The sequence below is a fragment of the Struthio camelus genome, chromosome 18, assembly GCF_040807025.1.
Source record: "Struthio camelus isolate bStrCam1 chromosome 18, bStrCam1.hap1, whole genome shotgun sequence".
NCBI classification, from domain to species: domain Eukaryota; kingdom Metazoa; phylum Chordata; class Aves; order Struthioniformes; family Struthionidae; genus Struthio; species Struthio camelus.
Window position 1 is genome coordinate 1516149 of NC_090959.1, and position 20782 is coordinate 1536930.

General features: G+C 51.8%; 1 protein-coding gene across 4 annotated transcripts in view; it reads left to right on the forward strand.

Moving 5' to 3' along the window:
* The window catches only part of LOC104146960 (fer-1-like protein 4), a 45699-nt gene that overhangs the window by 5440 nt on the left and 19477 nt on the right, over positions 1 to 20782 (forward strand). For 3 of the 4 annotated variants that reach the window (XM_068912728.1, XM_068912730.1, XM_068912731.1), the window contains exons 5-27: positions 3147 to 3238; positions 3855 to 3896; positions 4007 to 4189; positions 4464 to 4524; positions 5860 to 5991; positions 6141 to 6203; positions 7463 to 7547; positions 7818 to 7977; positions 8202 to 8385; positions 9215 to 9401; positions 9627 to 9991; positions 10717 to 10825; positions 11603 to 11801; positions 12576 to 12696; positions 13343 to 13443; positions 13831 to 13918; positions 15275 to 15391; positions 17176 to 17328; positions 17564 to 17747; positions 18323 to 18447; positions 18817 to 18951; positions 20203 to 20376; positions 20608 to 20724. In XM_068912728.1, the coding sequence (XP_068768829.1) occupies positions 3147 to 3238; positions 3855 to 3896; positions 4007 to 4189; positions 4464 to 4524; positions 5860 to 5991; positions 6141 to 6203; positions 7463 to 7547; positions 7818 to 7977; positions 8202 to 8385; positions 9215 to 9401; positions 9627 to 9991; positions 10717 to 10825; positions 11603 to 11801; positions 12576 to 12696; positions 13343 to 13443; positions 13831 to 13918; positions 15275 to 15391; positions 17176 to 17328; positions 17564 to 17747; positions 18323 to 18447; positions 18817 to 18951; positions 20203 to 20376; positions 20608 to 20724 (3177 nt within the window). The remainder of the gene's footprint in view (positions 1 to 3146; positions 3239 to 3854; positions 3897 to 4006; positions 4190 to 4463; positions 4525 to 5859; positions 5992 to 6140; positions 6204 to 7462; positions 7548 to 7817; positions 7978 to 8201; positions 8386 to 9214; positions 9402 to 9626; positions 9992 to 10716; positions 10826 to 11602; positions 11802 to 12575; positions 12697 to 13342; positions 13444 to 13830; positions 13919 to 15274; positions 15392 to 17175; positions 17329 to 17563; positions 17748 to 18322; positions 18448 to 18816; positions 18952 to 20202; positions 20377 to 20607; positions 20725 to 20782) is intronic. The other variant, XM_068912729.1, reaches the window with a different exon arrangement.

The window sequence follows — 20782 nt, forward strand, 5'->3', positions numbered from 1 at the left end:
AAAGTGCTTAAGGTGGGCTGGGAGTCCTGGGAGACCTGGTGAGGGCCAAAACGGGGAGGGGGGAGGCCCAGTAAAACCTCCCTGGGTCTGGCTGATGGATGTAGGACTTGGTGTTTCATCTACTACCCACACTATGCGAGCGTCCGCGGTCCTTGGTGGAAGCTGCCACGGCATGCAAAGCAGCGGGGAGCCAGCAGTTCGAGGCTGAAGGTGACAGGGTGTCTCAGGAGCTCCCAGGGAGGGTTGGGGTTAAACTTTGGTGTTAACCTGAAGGTTTAAAGGCAGCTCCTGAGCCACAGTTCATAGCAGCATGAGTGGGTCTGCCCCTCTGCTCCATGGTCCCTACTCCCCTCCTGCCTGGCTGCTGGTGCTCACTAGGCCCTTTGTGGTGGTGGAAAATGAACTCAACCGAAAAATGAGCCTTTTCCTGCCAGTTTAATGTGCAGGCATGGTTCAGCAAGAGCCGGACAAACATGGGCTCAGTGCCAGGGCAGCGGGCAGGGCCGGAGGGAGGCTGAAGTGGAGGCGGGCAGCACTTGGAGCTGCGGCTGCCCTGCGATGTGCTACGCCCCTTGTTTGCCCTTTCCACGGGCAGCCTGACTCACCCTGTGGTGACGCGCGGGATGCAGCTCCATGGCCACCAGGATATGAAACTGGGGTGGACGGCCACCAGCTGCACAGGCATGGCTTTTCTGTGCTGTCAGTGGTACTTGCAAAGCTTGCCTGAATCAATGGGCAGGTCCAGGTGGAAGCTGAGCTTTTCCAGGACGATTTTCAGCCAGACACAGATCACTGCCTGAACATTCATGCTGGCAAAGGGGCAAGGACTAGACTGACCCTTTGGCAGCCATCCACACTGGTGATGGTTTGAAGGGACCAAGCAAGCATCACTTAACCAGCTGTAAGGTCAGAGCTGCCCTGTGGCCCATCCCTTTGCTCCTGGCCACCTCTTCCCTTGTGCTAACACCAGCATTCATGCTGACGAGCCAGTCCAACCAACTGCTTTCATTTTTGCCAGGTTAGCTTTTGGCTGGGTCAGCTCCCTGGCTGGGCTGCATGAGGGCTATGGTGGGCAGAAACGTGCAGATAAGACTGCGCAGCTGCCTAGGAGCAGTCTAAGACCCTCTCCCTCAGCTCAGCTGAGAAGAGGCGTTTTGCCAATAAGCTGTTTCAATCTGCCCCATTCAGGCTGTGACTGACGCCCAAGAAGGCACTGGGGATGTTGCAGGGACCTCACAGTCTACTGAATCCTCCTCGCTGTGCTTCCCAGTTACTAATGCCAGGCAGAGGAAGGTGGCCAGCTGTGAAGACCCCCCCAGACCTTGATCTCTCCAAGCTTTTTGCATGAGCTAGGGTTGGTGTGCCTAGGAGGGCTTGTGAGTGCTAACCTGGCGCCCCTGCCCACCTTAAATCTATTACCTGCGATACTGCTGAGAGAGCTGTGTCTATGCGCATATGTCTGCTGAGTAGTGAAGTCACCTCTCCCTGCAATCACTGCTCCTTTAGTTTTGTTAGGCAAACTGGAACAAGCCCCGTTTCTGTAATTCCAAGTCCTGTTCTTCCCTGGCACGTCTAGGACTTGAATTATTTGCACCCCTTTTTTCTCGTGATGGGTCAAAGGGGTTTCAGACTGTCAGCTACCTACCCAGCTTTCTCTCAGGCTTCTGCCTGCATCCAGCCTCCCCTGCTGCTTCTCTCAGCTGCTGTATTCCTGCTTCCTTGGATTGTAGTTCCAGAAACATGCTTTTTCTAAGGATTGAGCTGGGAACCTGGCCTATACCTTCCCGTTAGCCCACTGATGGGTGGCCTCCTCCATGGCTGTGATTTTAGCCTCTGCTGGGAGATTGTCTTGTGTTCATGTCTGTTTGGGATCAGTGTGGTCACCTGCAGACAGAGGTGCTCCTAGCTCAGTGAGGCCTCCTCCTGGGAGGAGGAGGAGGAATGTCTGCTGGGGAGATATTCAGCAAAGGCCTCCTATTTCTCTTCCTTTCACTGTGTTTTCTTTCCCAGTATGTGTAAGCCCTTAGGAGACCTAAAGGCTCAAAATCTCACCCACAAATAAGCAGCTGCATATCTCCTCCTGGGCATAGAACTGGAGCTGGAGGCAGAAGTTTTGCTTCTGATTCATTCCAAATGCACAAATAAAGTCAGGTGCGATACCTTAGGAAATCCAGGTTGCTTGAAGTGGAAAGACTGCAGGTTCTCTGAAGCCCCTGCTCTGTGAAGACAGTGCAGGAGTATTTCTGTGTCATGCTGGACATGTAGCCTAGGCCTGCAGAAGCTGCTCTGTGTGCTTCTGTAACATTGCTAATGCAGATTCCTCAGTCTCCTCCCTCCCTCATTGCTGTGGGAAGTTGAGAGCTGCCCTCTGCACAGTGATGGGCTGGAAGTAAGATGCATTTGTGAAAAAGGCCTATTTTCTTGCAAGATCCCTGACTATGACTCCAGAACAAAGTGTCTGGCCTTGACAGATCCTTGGATCTTTGCCTCCAAGACTGAGATATCCTGAAACATGCCAGGACTGTAATTCCGTCCCACCCCGTGCCTGTCTATTTTCAGTGCCCTGCTTGCTGTGCTGATGCTAACACACCCCACGCTCCTCCGACCATTCTGCGGGGAAGCTAAATCTAGCTCAGCATCTCTCGTGACACAGACTCCGAATGTTACTTATGGTCACCTTGGTCTTTTAAAATAAGGTGATGTGCCTAGGGATGCTTTTCCAGCTGCCTTATACCAGAGAGAGCGCAGAGGGAGCGCTCCGTACACCTGCATGTTAATTTGCTCTGCTGCAGGGCTCTCCCTACTTTCGTAGGCAAAAGTGCCCAGAGGACGGCTTTCAGGGCCCCCTCTGTGATGTATTTTAGATTTGGAAACATGAGTTGAGTTTTGTTCAGTGAATCCCTGAATCTGGGAGGCTGTAGGGGGTGGAATGGAGTTTGGTTAATACCAGCCCATTGTTGGAGGCAGTCAAGGAGAGCCTGGTGTAAATTGGCTCCTCTTGGGACAGTGGTCCCCACCCTTTGCCTTCTTTCCACCAACATCTCACTTGTCTTTGCCTTCCATGCTTCCCTTCCCCTTTTCCTTGACATTTCTGCAGGTCTGTTATGGCTGCTGAGCTCTCAGGCAGTTTTACCTTCTGCTTTTAGATCTATATCGAGCTGGATTTGCGCTACCAGCCCCCCGATGGCTCAGCTGGAACCTGGGCTGAAGATGACTTTGTCTATCAGATGAAAGACAGGTACTGAAATCCTGGGAAAAGAAAATTGTACAGCATGTGCAACTCTCTCTGACAGTGGCCACTAGAGCCCTTTGGGATGCTGTCCAGCCTCATTTATGCTCCACCTCTGGCCAGGCTGAAGCATTTCTGCTTTCCAATAGCAAGAAGTGACTGGAGCTCTTGGAGATAAAATGCCTTGTCTTCACAGAGGGCCTGCAACTGCAACAACCCTCTGCATCCCAGGAGTGCCATCAGACTTATGGGCACTTCTGCAGCCTTTCTGGCTCACAGGAGCAAGACTTCATTGTTGCAAAGCTGTGGAGAGCACAGCTTTGGGCTGTACCAGCCCCAGGCACCCCGCACACAGGTGATGCCAGAGGTTCCCAAAGCCAGGGGAGATGTGAGTCTCTGAGCAGATAAGATTACAGGCAGTAACAAGGTTCCAGTAACATCACTTCTGAAGTGCCCAGAGGCAAGGTAGAGGGCAGGCGTGGTGGGCAGTGGAAAAATATTGCTAAGAGGATGTTTATGTCACTGCCAAGAGCCAAGCAGAAGCATGGCTGTGGCTGTTGCACTGTTACATCAGTGAACAGCTGTGACATGCTTGGTTTTCTGTAAAACATCTTGTTTCTTACAGTTCAGAATTAATCATCCGCAATCCTGGATTTGAGGAGCCGGAGTAAGTAGCTCTACTTGAGTTTATCAGCTAACCCTCCTGGGCAGCGGTGGGGTGGAGGTGAGTGCACAGTCCATTCCTTGGGGCTGGTGATGTGGCAAGTGACGTGGCAGCGGGGTTTGCAGGGCAGCTGAGGCGCAGAGAGCTAGTGAGCTGGACAGGAAGGCCGAGGCGCTGGGCAGGAAGCTGGTGAAAGGCCTGGAGACTGATGAGGAAGAGGAGGAGGAGGAGGAAGAAGATTTCTACGATGTTTCTGAGATGGAGATCTCAGGCATTGTCTTCAGCCCTGTGAAGAGGTAACAGTCCTGTGCTCTTCTCTCTTGCATTTGCTTGGGCCCTGGGGTGGGAAGCACCAGCTCCTGGGGTGATTTCCAGGCATTTCTTAGTGTTATGCAAAATGTCAGAAACCTTTAATCTCTGATGGCCCCAAACAAGGAGCGTTGGGGTTTTTTTTGTTCCTTGGTCAAGAAATCATAATTTTCAGGTTTTGCAATCGTTTCCCTTGGCGGAGACTCTCTCCAACTCATGTAGATGGAGGGACCAGCTCACCCACGTTGTTTTTCTGTGCAGCCGCTCCAGGCTTTGCTCCAGATGGGACCTGTTTGCCACCCCAACCCCGCAGAGCTTCCAGGTACTGCAGTGCTGGGTGCACGTCCACACAGCTGCTTCTGGCCCTGCAGGTGGCTCCTCGGTGCCCGGCTGCTGGACTGGGCTTCTCCAATTGTTGCATATCCTGGCAAGACCTCTAGCACAAAGATGCCTTTTTGCTTTGTGCGACCTCCCTAGGCAAGGTGTTAGATTTCCCTGAATGGACTGGCATCAGTCACACAGGCTCCAAAATCAGCCGGCCCAGGGCAGAATTTGTATTGGGCCATCTGCTTAGGTATGGATGTACAGGAGAAGAGAATCAGCTTTGATGGCTCCAAGCACCATGGCAAAACACTACCTCAGCAGAGCTTCAGCGAGCACTAGGGCATGGCTGGTGCTTGCTGGGCTGCCGGGGGCCTTGCCTGAGCTGCCAGGGATGTCTATGGACACAGCTGGGCCAAGCCTGGGGTGGGAGGCTGCTGTGGGGGTTTTTCTTGGAGATCCTGGGAGGCTGAAATCAGGTTGTAAGTCTGGCTGATGCTCTGACACCAGGTTTATTTGAAACTACTGTAAAGTCATCTTTTGCCCTTGTTCAGGGCCAGGTCTTCCAGCCTGGATATGTTGCTTCAAATCCTTCCTTGATTCTGTGAAAATATGAACTCAGATTAGGGTCTCCTGCTTTTCAGGGTTGGGTCCTACCCACCAAGCAGGAAGCTTTTGTGGGACGTGAAATTTCCTTTGATCCTTTTCTTGAAGCTATTATTCTTCATCTTAATGACTAATTGCTTGTATTGAGAGCAAGAGAACGTTTCTTCCAGATCTTAGACCGTAACCAGTCGCAGGAAATCCAGTCCTTTCAGGAGAGTCCATCTATCCAGGATTCAAAGAGAAGTATCAACAGAAGATACAGAGAGCATCTTCTCTGAGAAGCTCTCTGTGCACCCCGCCACGTGGAAGCAGTGGGTTTGTGTCCCCTTGGGACTGAGCTGGGATAGAGCTGCTGGTGTGGAAGGAGAAACTCTTGTCAAAGGTGTTGGGGATTTAGCATTTCATCTCTTTGTCTTGCTGATGCCAAGAATGGTGCTTGCTATATTCAGATAGAAGATTTTTGGTTGAGCAAAGCACTTATTTGTTTCCAAAGGAAACAAATATCTTAATTGCCAGTTTGGTTTGATTCTGGCTGTAGTAGCTTCCAGAGCTGTGCCTTCACCAGTCCTGGATGCCCCGCGTGCTGAGATGAGTGTCCTCTGCCTTTTTGGCCCAGCTGTAGGATGGCAGCAGCAGAAACTTCCTTGTACTGCATTGACCACATAGGCTCAAGAGGGAGCTGGAAATGAGGAGACTTGTGAGCTGAGGGTTTTCTCCTACATTTCCCCAGGTTGGGATTAATATCATTGAAGCCCAGAAGCTGGTGGGGGTGAACATTAACCCCTTTGTGGTAGTCAAGGTTGGAGAAGAGAAGAGACAAACGGCGACACAGAAGTCAACAAACTGCCCCTTCTACAATGAGGTACTCATTGCAGACAGAGGCTCCATCCTTGCTGTGCCAATGTCCTGGGTGGGCAGGGACCATCTTTGCGGGGAATGCTCTGGATGCAGCTGCTTTCAGGTAAAGGCCATGTCCGGAGCCTGGGCTCAGCGATCTCTTTTCTCTTTCAGTATTTTTTGTTTGAATTCCATGAGCCAAGGGAAGCTTTATTCCAGAGACTCATAGAGATTTCGGTAAGCATATCCTGCTATTTGTCCTTCCTTGGGTAAGTAAGTGGTGCAGACCACTGCTTCTGCATGTAGATGTTGGGAGCGAGGGGCAGAGCAAGTGTAGTGGTACTAGCCAGGTTTTGCACCCTGAGACATCTGGCCCACGGGGAGACCGAGGGACCCCAGTCATAGTGTGAGGCCATGGTGGAGTAGGGACCAGACCCAGGCCCTGTTCTGAGCCAGCCACTGGGCAATGCAATGCTGCCTTTCCGACTCATTGCTCATCAGCCAGGTGCAAAGCCCACAGCATCGCCAACAAACGCTCTGACTCTGTGCCGTCACAGTGTAGCAGGGCAGCAGCTGTGCCCGGATAGTGCCGAAATGTCCTGTGAGGAAGTGATGCTAGGCCTGTTTTTACATCCCCCCCCCAGGGAATTATCTTTCCTTGGCAGCATGCCTGCAGTTTTACCCCACGGAATGCAACCGTTCAGGTTTTCTTGGCTTCCAGCAACTGCAGGGGAGCTTTTGGGGCGGTTTCTTGCCTGTGGCCTTGCTACCCTCAGTTTTAGGAGTGAGGCCATGCTGTTCCTTGCCCAGAAGCCTCCCACTTGAATGGGGCAGAGGTGAATGACTGGTGTGGTGGGAGCAAGGGGGAACTGAGCAGCAATTTGCACTTGAAGAAATGCCCTTGCACTTGAAGGCAGGCAGGGGAGAGCAACCTTCAAGAATCCCCCAGCACGAAATGCAGAGGGCTTCCCCAAGACTTTTCTGAGGATAGTTAAACACAGCGAGTACCTTTTCTGCCATACGGTCTCTGGTCCCTCCCTGTGAAAGGCTGCAGATCTCTTTTGCTGGCACTGGCTTGGCAAGCACTAAGCGTGGTTTGGTTGTGGGAGAGAGGCTGGCCCAGTGGGGAGCATGGCTCTACCCAGTCCTGGCAGGGTAGGGACATAAGGAGTCCCTATTAGAAAGCAGATCCTATGTGGGTGTTTGGCTTATCTGGGTTTGGGAGAATAAGTTGACTTAGGTGCAGGGCAAGAATTTGCCTTGGCCTGGTTTTGGGCTATGGCTATGGGTGGGCGGGCTTTGTGGGAACGGTTGGCCAGGGTCAAGGTTTGGCCATATGCTAATTCAAATGGGTCAGTGTGCAAGAGGAGCTTACAGCTGGAGCTGTGTGTTGGACCAGGCATTTCTTAGCAGTCTCGTCCTCCTTAAGGAAGTCTAGACATGTTGCCTGACTGCCCACATCTCTTGGTGCTCAGGGAGATTTGTGCTGTCTGCAGGTTTTTCACTCAAAGAAGATACCGTTCCTGGGAACATGCATAGGAACATTCAAAATGGATGTTGTGACAGTGTACAGCCAACCAGGTATGACCAAGGCATTGGACACCTGCTTGCCACCCCCGGGTTCATCTGAAACAGATGTTTCCTCCAGACTTTGCTGGGTCTGCTGAAGGCCCTATCTTGAAAGCCCTGAGTTCATGTGAGGCCTGGCACTTGCTTCTCGTCCTGGCTGTCCGGGGGCCAGTGAGACCTTCTGCACATTCAGGGATAGGGTTGGGGCAATGTTTGCGCAGGTGTAGCTGGGTTGCAAAATGGTAAGCTGGGCCTTCCCGCTGGGAAACCCTTCCCTTTCAGATCACAGGTTTTTCCAGAAGTGGGCTGTTATCAGTGACCCCACGGACACCCGGGCAGGTGTGAAAGGCTTTGTGAAGTGCAACATCTCCGTCACTGCACGTGGGGATGTTGTGGGCTCCCTTCCCACCTCCACCAGCAGCCGGGATGAGGACATTGAAAGGTGGGTGCAGTGGGGTCCCGTATGGACCTGGGGAAAACAGTCGTGTCTCTCTTCACTCTACCTTTTTGGTCCCATTTTTTTCCCCCGTCTACTGGGGGAAGACCCAGGGAAACAGGGCTATTGTTGCACAGGATCCAAACCGCCTGCCAGCTGGGGCATTTTGTTTCCCAGCATCATGTTTCCTGTGCTCCAGCAAACAGCCAGAACACGAATTTGTCTTTTAGGAACCTGCTGCTGCCTAAGAGAGTCCCTGCAGAGCGACCCTGGGCCAGGGTTTGCATCAAGCTGTACCGTGCTGAAGGCCTGCCCAGCATGAGCGCAGGCATTATGGCGGGTTTCTCCAAGATCATAGGGGAGAAAAAAGTCTTTATCGACCCATATGTGCAGGTCTCATTCTGTGGGCAGCAGGTGAGTTTGCTGGGGGGCTGTGCAGGGCCTGGCCGATCCTCCCGTGGCTGTGTGTCAACGTGCACAGAGCTGATGCTGCTGGGAGCCCCTCTTGGATGCAGCAATCCCACTGGAGACAGGCTGGAAAAGCCTGAGCCCTGCAGTGTGTTTGGCAGCAGCCTGAGCTGTGTGGCCATGGGTAACCAGTGTCTGGATGAGAAGCTTTTTATGGGACTCTGTCTCTGCAGGAAGCCACACCAGGTACAGCCCTACACTGGGCACAGCCACCAGCAATGGTACCACAGCTGGCTGAGCTGCTGGCTGTGCAGGCAGAGATCTCATAGCTAAACATAGGGAGACGGTCAAATAAGTCCTGGAGCAGAAGTCCTATGTGATGAGCCAAGCTCAGCCTGACACTCTTTGGAGAGTTTACTTAACTAATGGCCATGTTCTTGCACCCAAGGCTGGGGTTTCTTGTTCTGTGATAAACATTAGCACAAGAAGTGACTGGCCCAGCCAGCTGCCTTTGCTCAGTTCCTGGGCAGCCTGGTTGGCCCGGGGCTCTCCCAGGGGAGCCTGCATGTCTCTGGGTCTGGCGGAGCTGCCTGCTTGTTTCTAGCGTTCCCCTCAGCTGCGCAGAGCGTGGCCAGGGCCTCAGGACAGCTTCCCTTGAGGAAGTGCCGAGACCAATAGCTGTGAACAGGATCAGGGACCCAGCCGCCTCCAGAATCTGCCCAGGACTGTCTGCAGGCAGGGCAGGGGGATGTGCTATTCCCAGAGAGGCTCTAAGGCATCTCTTGCTCCTGCTGCTGGTTGAGGCTGTGTGGTTTTCACACCTCCTCTTTCCCAGGGGGAAACGTCGGTGGAGAGCAACACCACAGAGCCTGAGTGGAATGAGCAGATCGGCTTCATCGAGATGTTTCCACCTCTTGCCAAGAAGATAAAAGTTCAGGTGTTGGATGATGCCAACGTTGGCGATGTGGCCCTTGCCACACACTACATTGACCTGCAGCAGATCTCAGACTCGGGCAGGAATGGTGAGGGCTGGAATGGCTGCTCCCCTGGGGCAGGGTGACATAGTTGGCCCTGCACCTTCTGTCATGCACCTTCTGTCTAGGCTGTGCTGGTCTCCTGGAGGTGGAGAGAGGAGTGTATCTGGCCAAAGCACGTTCACATTTGTGCGTCCTGGGCTGCCTTGGGAGAAGGTCTCTTTTTGCAGTAGCATCCTGTGGTGAAATTAGACTCTGGCCCTGTCATTACAGGCTTTAACCCCACATTTGGCCCAGCCTGGGTGAACCTGTATGGCTCCCCCCAGAACTCAGCTCTGCGGGACATCCACAGGGACCTGAACGAGGGCATGGGCGAGGGGATCTTCTACCGTGGGCGCATCCTCATGGCCATCACAGTGGAGATCTTCAGCAGCCCCAGTGTGGCAGAGGGGAGGCTTGCGGACAAGACAAAAGGTGCCCTAAGCAAACTGAAGTTGAAGAAGAAAAGTAAAAAATCCAAGGAGAAAGCCAAAGAGCTGAGCCAGCTGCAGGGAGAGGAGGAGGCTGGAGGCTCTCAGGAGGCTGAGCAGCCTGGGGAGGTCACTGTGGAGGTGGAGGAACTCCATCCGCTCCCCGAGGTGAGTCCCCTGCACTGGCACAGCCAGATCCATGCCTGCCTGTGGCATGCACAGGCCTTGTGGTGCAGAGGCAGTGGGTTTGCTTGCTGGTGTACCGGTGCCAGAGCAAACCCTTCCTGCCCGTTGCTGGGCCATCCAGTACCCTGAGTCTCTGCAAGGGCTCAAACCACACCTGCAGCCCCAAAACTACATTCCACAGCAAGCCTGAAGCATCCCCACATCAGTCACCTTCCTGCTGCAAGAAAGGTTGCTTGTGTGGGTGCTATCCCCAGGACACAGCCTTTGAGCATTTACTTTTTCTCCCCCGGAGCCAGTGAGCTGTTAGCTAGCTCTGGGTCTTCACTGGGCCCAGGAAAGGCAGGTGAGCAAGAGATGAGCATGTTGGTACTGTAGTTTATAAACCTGTAGTTTATAAACCTGTAGTTTATAAACCCTTAGTTTATAAACCTGTTCAGTGGCTTCATGCAACTTGATGTCAGCGTGTCAGCCAGAGCCATGACCCCTACCAACCTCCCTAGATCTCTGAGAAAGCCCCTGGTGTAGCCCCTGCCCCACGCCTGGCCCAGCAGCAGTGACTCCCCGGCTGGGTCCGCAGACATCTCTGGCAGCCCAGGCAAGGTCCCTGGCAGGCTGGCAAGCACCAGCCATGCCCTGATGCTCTCTGAAGCTCTGCTGAGGCAGTGTTTTGTCGTGGTGCTGGGGCTGATGTCTCTTTCCTTGCTCAGAATGCACTGGGGAGGAAGGAGGAATTCCTCCTCTTTGCTGCCTTCTTTGAAGCCACGATGATGGACTCCTCTCTCGGCTCCAAGCCTGTCAGCTTCGAGGTCTCCATAGGTGCGTATTCCCCAGAGCCCCATGTTCAGAAACCAGGACAAAGAGCAAATCTCCTTGAGCCAGCCCAGGTCAGCACTGTGTCCTAAGCTGTCAACCCTTGCACAGTTTGTGCCTTAGAAACAGGAGCCCGGGAAGGAGGTGGGATGAGGCCTGGGAGTGAGCATAGTGTTTTAATTACCTTGAAAGCCTGGATGCTTTCCTATGGGATTGGAGATTTGCAGTATTGCAGTGTGAACTGCCTGTCCGGAGAGTCTGGTCAAGGCTCTCCTGAGGTGTGGTGGTGAGAAGAGGTAGAAGGGTTTTGGGACAAGAGAAGGAAGCAAAGGTGAGGAAGCTGAGATATGGGAGGTGGGCATGTGGTGCTGAGGAACTGTAAGACTGGGTGATGGGGAAACTATGGCAGGAGAGCAGGTTCAAGCCTCCACCTTCCGAACTTGAGGGAAGATGCTCAAAACAGAAGTCTCTTTGAGTGCCTGCTGCTGACCCCAGTATAGGGTAGATGGAAGTTGGCAGGCACTCAGTGGAGCTGGTGGAAAGTGCAGGCCTGTAGAAGAACTTCCTTGTGATCTCCTATCTCACTCTCAGACCTTCTGATTTTCCATGTGATACTTTGATTGTTAGATGCTGCTGAACTGCTAACACCAAGAGCAGTGCATGCCCACATGCTTCTCTTGGCAGGATAATAGCACTCTGATTGTGCAAGCTGTAGCAAGCTCACCGCTTGTTGTTTAACACTAATTCTGCTTATCTGTTCATTTTTTTATGCTTATCTTCAAGGAAACTATGGTAAAGCTGAAGAGGTTGTGACCAAAGTACCTAGAAAAGGGGGGAAGGGAGAAGGGAGAGAAGAAAAGCAGTCATTGCTGGACCCCAGTTCAGACAGTGAACTGGATGTTGAAGTCCTTACCCCAACTTCAGCAGCACGGAACAAGTCAGTGACAATGAGCCAGAGACCAGAGCCTATGGAGTATGATAGGTGAGTCGTCTTCATCCTTCTATCTTGCATGGCCTGGTTCTGAAGGCTTTCCGGGCTTGTTATTCCAGGTATTATTAGTGGTCTGCTCAATAATCTAGGTGCTATCTAGGTGTTTCTCCTCTCTGCAACCCTGCAGCTTGCCGTGGCCTGGTTGGCTGCCATTGTCCATTAGCCCTACAGGCCCTATGGTGTCTGCATCATGTTTACAGGTGGCCAAGGACAGGGTCCTGGGGAACTGTGTCCCCACTGATGGTGGCAGTCCCTTTTCTGGTTAACAAGCAGCATCCCAGAGGCTCGATTCCAGCAAGGAGGAAGGATAAGAGTGTTCTGGTGCCTACTGGGCAGGAAAGGCACATGTGCAAGTTCTTCCTATGAGATATTTGTTCTGGGAACACTGCCTGCCTTGTCCCACAGGCCTGGCAGTATCTTGGTGTTTGTATTGTGAGCCCTCAGCTGCGCCTGCTCCTTCCTGCTCAGCGAGAAGGAACCTTGGCAACATCCCATATTCCCACCAGCCTCATTCATCTGGCTCATGGTGCTCCTTCTGCTAGGAACTGTGTGCGCTAGTTTGGGATGGCAAAAGGTAGATCTATCATCTTGAAACCATGCCCATGGTGCGGGGCCTGAAACTGCTGATAATCTACAGGGACAACAGAGCCTGACCGTTGCACTCTGTGCTGGGCATGCAAGTGCTGCGTTGTGACATGCCATGTACTAAAACAACTGTGCTGCCCACAAACAGCAGCCATAACCTCCTGTGCCTTCTGCCCTTAGGTCATACAGCTGCCTGCCCATGGCGCATGAGAAACCCTGCGTATATGTATGGAGTTACTGGGAGGATCACACCTGGAGACTCTGCAATTCCAACTGGATTGTCAAGCTGGCAGAGCGCCTGGTAACATTTGTGGGATATGGGGTGGCTCTCTGGGACACGGTGCTTCCCATCATGCTGACTTTTCTCGTAGCATGCGTAGTTGCTCTGTTAGATGCTGACCTAAGGCATCCTTGTCTCCCACAGCAGTCGGCATCTCTCACAGAGCTCAGTCTCAGCTACGGTTTGCCATTCAAACATGTAGGGTAGAGAGTACAGAGCCTCTGGGTGTGCTTTGCCATTGGCTGGCAGTGTCTTCCAGAGGCATGCGTGACCCAAGATCTGTGGGAAAAAAGCTCCTCTGCTGCCAGTCCTGCGCTGCCTGTTCATTGGGAACACTGCTGCAAACATAGTCTCAGCCTTGGGCTGTCATCTGGGGGGTAAAGTCTCTTCCTGAGATCTCATCTTTCCTGTTTGGGCTTAGAAAGGAGAGGTTGCCAGTGTGCTTCAGTGACTGTTCAAGGACTAAGATACAAAGTACTTTTACAGTCAGTGTTAATATTGTCCTCAGACTCCAGAAACTGGTGGCAGAGCACCGACCTGCAGAGCTCTCATGGGCCCCAGCTCTGCAGAAGGGCACAAGCTGTTTGGGGCAAATGTGTCTTTGCCATATTTCACTCTAACCCTGCAGCCAGGTGCAAGCTCTCTGAAAGCTATGCTTTCACCACAGGAGCAGGGGCTGGATGATGTGGAGAAGCTCATGAGAAAGCCAAAGGCTAATGCAGAAGAAAGACTTCGAGAGGTGCTGGAAGAATTTGTAGCTGGATGCAGGTCAGCATGTTCCTAATTTCCTAAGATTTCTTATCCTGAGTTTAGTAGGTTATATCATGTCCTGCCTAGGCTGCACACAGCCTGCCCTCTCATCCTCTTGAGGAGGGTGAGTAGGAGGAAACCAAGACACCTTAGGGAAAGGACCCTGTATCTCTGCAAGCTCAGGCAGGAGACTACAGTCCCAGGAAGCGCAAGGGGAACAGATGGCAGTCTTATGATGCCCTGAACTGGGTGTTCTCCTAAGTGTTAGGACTTTTTCTTCACTCTCCTAAATCACATAGTAGTCTCAGCTTCCTCTCTTGCCTGTTTCGATCACTGTGACTACCTGATCACAGAGCTGTGCTCTGTTTGCAGGGTACAGGGTCGGAGCTGCTTTTCTCATTACAGGCAATATTCACTCAACGCAGAGAGAAAAACCATGGCACATCCAAACAACCTTGACAGATGTCGGACAAAATACACCATGCGCAACATTGTAAGCTGTGGGATTTGGTGGTGACAAGGAGACAGTACGATCCCTGCTCTGGGGAATGGGGCTGAAGGATGAGCTAGAATTGATGGCAAGAGGAGAACCTGGAGCTAAGACCCACAGTATCAGTCATAAGCTTTTACCGTAGCATCTCCCACATCTGTTCAGGGTAATATAGCTTCCAGCACAAGGAGCAGAGGCAGGAATTGGCCATATCTTCCTCCAGTTTTGCATAAATGCTGTGCCCTGAGGCCATCCTTCCTCTTCCCTGGGGCATATGTGGCTGAGCGCATGTATGTTGTTGCCCACAAGACTGCTGGAGGCCTCTCAGTGCAGGCTACTCTTCCAGGCAGTTCTGGAAGAGCTCTCTGAGACCCATTGCCCTGGGAGGCTCAGCCCAGAGACTGGAGTCCCATTCAGTGGATCTGCAACAGCCACCCATCTGCCTGCCCCTGGAGAGTGCAGCATCTAGGAACCCATAATCCTGCACATAAGGCCAACAAGCTCAAGAGAGTGCAGTTATGTACCCTCCATCTCAGCGTGGCAGAGCGCTCCTGCAGTTGTGGTTCCCATCAAGCTACCCACCTTTGAAAGACTGACCAAAATGCAAGGGCAGCAGGAAGTAGAGTTCAGGTGTGTCTGGATTCCAGCTCACTTTCATCTGCCCTCCTTCACATGGAGCAGGGTGGGCAAGGGCATCTTCTTCATCAACATCCCAGCTATGGTGAAAGTGCTTTAAGTCTGAGACCTCTCTAAAAGAGATAACCAGCCCAAGAGATGGATTTTCTGTGTTTTCTTTCTTCAGTCAGTTCCTACGGGGTTTGAACCCTGAATTCCTTTTGGATTTCATTATGAGTTCTGGTTCATCACAAAAACCCTACTCAGACGTAGACTCTTATCAATTAATGGACATGGCAGCCCAGCCCTTATCTTCCAGTTTCCAGCATCTTCATATTCCCCCATCTCAAGTGGCTCAAGTTGCTCCAGCTCCTTGTGCAAAGCTTCCCCCAGGCACTATCTGTAACCTTAGACCACCAGCTTCTGAAATACTTATTCCTTATAAGTCTTTCTGCTCCAAATGATGTTGACGCTTTTGGACATCCGTTATTGACTGGTATCAGCAGAGATAATAAGTTACTGAAGTCCCCAAGTTCTTGGCATCCTTCACTAAAAAGCCGATTCTGAATTCATGAAGGTTCATTCTTAGCAGCTAGTGAGTGAGCCGTGATGGAGGTCAGGGCCTGATGGGGCAGGATGGACATGATCAGTGTACGGATTCTTCCCAGGGCAGCCCCATGAGGTGTGTGAGCGTGGCATGCATGCGTTATGGCTGGGCGTGTGATGGCTGTGTTCTCTGTCCAGATCCTGTATGCAAAGCAGGGGCTCCGTGTGAGGAGGCGGCTGACTCGAGCCAACATCAAGGAGAAGGTTAAGGAGACAAGGAGAATCCTGGCAAAGCTACGCTTCTTGGCTAAAGAGGTACATGCTCCTGGGGCATCCTGCTCCTGAGTGGGAAGGGGCATGGGAAGGAGGGCTGGCTGGGCTGGCTGCTGGAGCTGTCTCTAGCCTAAGTTAGGGCTTATTTACTATGATGTCTTTTTTTGCTACATACAATCCCAAGTTCCAGCTGCTGGAAGTTAATGTATTTCATATACTTACCCTCATGAGGAATAAGACTTCACAGTCTTGCAAGACCCTTGATGACAGAGCTGGGATCTTGGAGGCAGAGCCGGATGAACTCCGGGTCCACTGGGGTGTGCCTGCCCTCCCTGGCCTGTGGCCATGCCTGCAGTGGGGCTGCGGGTAGTCTACCTGGGAAAACAGTTTTGCCTGCACTGCCTACACTCCCAGCAGGGCCCGATGCTGGACACGTTCTGCAAATTCAAACTCGCATTAATATAAGGTCTCTCTTCTATAATGGGGATTCTCTGTGTTTGAAGTTTCACTGGCTCTATTTTAAAAAGCTCTGAAAATAAGTGCTATTATTTAGTGTAGAACAAAATGCAGCGCTCACTGGAGTTAAGTGGACAGATGTTGATGCAGTTTGGAGAAATCTTTTATGAAGGGAAGGTAAATCATTATGAGCAAGAGTTCAATCAGAGTTGTCAAGGCTCTGCTTTGCATGGCTGTAAGGTGAGCAGAATCACACCTTTAGGTATGTGAGTGTAGATTTTAGCAGGATCAAGACTTTGCCTCTCATACTATCAAGAGGAGAAGCTGTTCTCTGGCTCCAGCCTGCATGGGCTTGGCTGCAGCTGATCCCAGAGATGGAGAGGAACCGCTTCCCACTTTGTCCCCTGCAATCAGGTGGGAATGTTGCCATCTCTGTGGGGGTGGTCTTACCTTGGCATGAGCCCAGGCCTAACCTGCACATACATTAGCCACTTTTAGTCCCTGCTGGAAGAATGGCGGTCTTGGTTTGGATCAGTAATAAATTGCTTCAGCTACTTGTATACGGAAACACTGCTTGTCTCCCATGAAACTGTGGCTGAAATGATTACAATGTCTTTAAAATGTGTGCATCTTTTGTGATTACTTGCAAGTTTGTGCCTAGATCACATCACAAATCTGTGGTGTGTACCCACTGAAAGGGCACTAGCTTGCCCTGCTGCCTCTCTTGTGCTTGAAGAGGAACGGCGCTCTCTCTCATACTGAAGAATTGTGGTGTTTGTGGGAAACTGTGCAGCCTGTGCTGGAGGCCTTAAAGGCTCCTTGCAGAAGTATAAAACACTAACACCAGGGAACTGAGACTGACTTTTAAGTCAGTATTAAAAAAAGCTATTGCTTCCATCTGAGTGTCTGCTTCATTGCAAGTCCCACTTCGAATCCAAGCTGCAGCTTTAGGCACTCACACTGCTGGAATGACAATCAGTGCATTTCCTTAAGGTGAATAAGCTGTTGGGCTCCTGTCAAAGATGTGGGTAAAAGTATCTCTTCTCCAGTTCTCATCAGGGCTTCCTCTCTACCTGACAGGATGGAAGTGAGTGCATCCTGCTGGTATTTCTAATGAAAAACAAGGAGTTTTAAAAATCTTTCCAGGCAACATGTGGCTCAGGAGGTGTTGCAAAGCCATATTGCAGAGCTGAGATTTTCAGAAGTATGTGTCCGTTAAGCCGTATCATTTGCAACTGAATTTCCAAAGCGCTGTGCAATGAGCTGTCCTCCGTGAAGTGGGGGAGGCTTTCACTGTGAATATCAGTGGAGGGAGGACTGGTTATGTGCTCTTCCTCTGCTGTGACGTTCCTCCCTTTCCTCCCTTCCAGCCCCAGTGTACCCTCCCCGATGTTCTCATCTGGATGCTCAGCAGTAACAAGCGCGTAGCGTATGCAAGAATTCCTGCACAGAATGTCCTCTACTCTGTTGTCGAAGAGGAGAAAGGCAAGGACTGTGCGAAGATCCAAACGGTCTTTTTGAAGGTAGTTTGTAACAAAATAGCATGTTCCTGCTTGCTTCATGCTTCTTCTCTATCTCCACTTCCAGCCTTCCTTCCTGGTATTTGCAAAGAAACACAGTTCTTGTGCTACCATTGCCCTTTGCTGATGTGGTGCTCCCTCCTGTGCTTTGCGGCTGGTTGCTCGCTGATGGTGACCGTTGTGGTCTGAACAGGGCCCGGACGGGTTGGGAAATCTGTTAAACCTCCTGTGCTCTCAGGTCCCCGGCTTGCATACTGGTGAGATCTTTGCCAAACTAGAAATCTACATGTGGCTCGGGGTAACCAAATACGCAAAGAACTGCACTGCGGAGTTGCCTGAGGAGTTCAAGCATCTCTCGGAGAGTGGGCAGGAGATAACCCAGGTCTCAGCGTATGTTCCTCCCAGCTGGCTCAGCAGGGACGGTGAGTGCAGACTCCGCCAATTCCGCTTACTTGAACACAAGCAGGACAGCAGAGAGGTAAGAGATCATGCCCCAGGGTCCATGCCTGAGGAATAGGACCTGCCTTTTCATCTCCGTGTCATCTCCAAGGCATGACTGGAACAGGCAAGTCCATTTTACTCTGGTGAGGATGCTTTACCAAACTCATAGCTGGAGCAGCAGGCAGGAGGGGAGCTTTGTAGGTCCTGAGCATGCCGCCACACTGGCAATGGGCATGAGGTCTGCCCCAAACTCCACAGCACTCCACCATTCAGTGATGCTCCCCAAAAGCAGATGCTTACAATAGGTCACTACACACCTCACGCGTCGTGTCCTTCCTTAGGATGTCTGGGGAGCATGCTAAACTTGGCTTACTTGGCCAAAACTTTTGAGACATGCTGGCCTGAGAACTGCAGGGAATGCCTCTAGAAGTGGTGTTCATCTCTTGCAGGTTGTGTCCACTGTCACCTGGCTGGCCTATGCTTTTATTTGTGCATTCTCTGGCCACAGACAGGGCTGGTCAGGCAATGTGGACCTCTTCCCTGTTTTTCTTACCAGACTTCAGCTACTTCCAGCTCCGAGCTCATCTGTATCAGGCTCGAGGGATCCTCCCTGCAGATGACAACGGCCTTTCAGATCCATTTGCGAGAGTGGTGTTTTCAACTCATTGCCAGACCACCAGGGTGAGATCCCTTAACAACCCCTTGGAGACAAATCATCGTGTCCCTACTGCCAGTGCCGTGGCAGTCCTCTGGGAAGTTTCATATCTCCAGGCACAGAGGCATGTGTGCGCTCTGAGCAGCATAAGTACCCTCAGGAAACATTTGACAAAACATATATGTCATTGAACACGGTCTCAAAGGTTGATTGGCATATGCTAGTTGGCTCCAAGTGTACCTTTCACACTCTTGCTATCTCCCCTTCTGCCAGGCACTGACTGTGTGGCTGCCAGGGGAGATATCTGCCCATGCTTTCCTCACTCTCTTTACAAAGCAAACTGGATTTGGTTCCTCTGGCTGAGGTAACCTCAGGCCTCCTGTCTCTATTTGCAGATGCTGGAGGAGACTCTGAGCCCGATGTGGAATGAGTTACTTTTGTTTGATCAGCTCGTTATTGATGGGAAAAGAGAGGAGTTGAAAACAGAGACCCCCATCGTTATAGTCAATCTCTTCAGCCACAATAAATTTGTAAGTATGGCCATGCTTTCTTCCTGCTGTTGTTTCTAAGATAGGGAAGGCAGAGGAGCTCTGTATGGGTGCAGTGAAGAGACACTTAGGAACCACATCTCTGCTTTCTGTGACTCAGCTGGGCTCTTGGTCAGCTGGTGGTGGTGAGTCCCAGAGAGTATAGCTGAGATATTGAGACTTTCTGCCGACTTTTCCTATGAGCTTGAGTGAAGCTGCAGGCCCCAGGGTGCAAAACAACCCAGAGCTGCACCTGAGCCAGGGCCTGGGGAGAGCTGAGCAGATCTGAGATTTCCCCTCCGGAGAAGCACTGTACCTCTCTTGGCTGCCTGGCTGGCTTCCTCGGCAGGCTTATGTCGCTGAGGGCTCACAGCCGCAGGGAGATGGAGTAGTTCTCAGAGCTAGTCCTTCACCTCCATTCCTCAAGTGTCATCTCCTGTCTCTCCTCAGTCCCCTCCCTCCCCCTCCACTGGTACTTTGAAGTCATACTAATCTCCTGGGGTTTGTTATCATCAGAGGAATGGCATAACTCACATTGCACTCTCCTATGTAGCTCAGCAGCTTTACTGGATCCAATCTGGGCTCCACAGTACAAGCCAGACAGTGACATACTGGAGTGAGTCCAGTGGAGGCCACTGAGATGGCCAGGGGCTGAAGCACTGGACGTACAACAAGTGGCTGAAGGAGCTGAGTCTGTTCAGCCTGGGGAAGAGGAGGCAAAGGGGGATCTTTTGGCTGTCTGCAACTGCCTGATGGGAAAGCGTAGAGAAGAGAAGAGGAAGTCAGACTTTTCTTGGAGGTGTACAGGGACAGGATGAGAGGCAATGGACACAAGCTGGAACAGGAAAAATTCCAGCTTGAGATAAGGAAATAATTTTTCACCCTGAGGATGGTCAGACTGTGGGTCAGGGGCCCAGAGCAGCTGTGAGATCTCCGTCCTTGGAGATATTCAGACCTTGACTAGATGAAACCCTGAGCAACTTGACCTAGCTTTGAAGTTCTCCGCCGTGTGGTCTCAGGCCGTTTGCCCTGTTCTGCACAGAGATGATTGTGAGTTAAGAGGAGCTCCAGTTCCTGCAGGCACCTCTCATCTGCTACTGGCTCTGGATGGAGCAGAGGCAATAAAAATAGAGTACTGCAAGGGTGGAAGAGAGGTCTTGTGCTGCCCCAGGCAGCTGGAATTAGCAGTGGTCATTTTGCTGAGGTGGTAAGATAACGCAGGGATACTGTGACTTGCTTTCTCCTTTCTGGCAGGGCTCTCCCGAGTTCCTCGGCCAGGCCTTTGCCATCCCACGGGTGCAGCTGGTTGATGAGCCATACAGCAAACCTGCCCTGCAGTTCTTTGATTTCTACAAAGGAATTAAAGCAGCAGGGGAGCTCATCGCTACTTTTGAGCTGATTGAGCTGGATTACAGCGGATATTTGGAGGTAACAGTCTTCTAGGAAGTCACACGTTGTTGCTAGCTCTCTCTCTCTAAGGCAAGGAGCTGGTTGCACGAGGCCAAGTGGAAGATTCTCTGTTGAAAGCCACGTTTGGCTTTCAGTTGCAGGGAGGATGCAGAGGCAGAGCCTGGGGGCACAAAGTGAGGGGAGAGGGGGACAAGACACGGAGGAGAAACAGCTTTCATAGCTTTGTGTGTCCTGGCTCTATCTGTTCAGCCAACAGTGCCTGAGGATGTGGAGCCCAAGGAGCCTGGCTACCTGGGAGACCCCCGTGCCGGACGGTTCATCATCCCTGAGGGCATCCGCCCAGTGCTGAAGGAATTTCGCATAGAGGTGCACTTCCTTCTGCTGGGCCAGCTCTAAGTCGAGCTGCCCTGAGCACACCGCACAG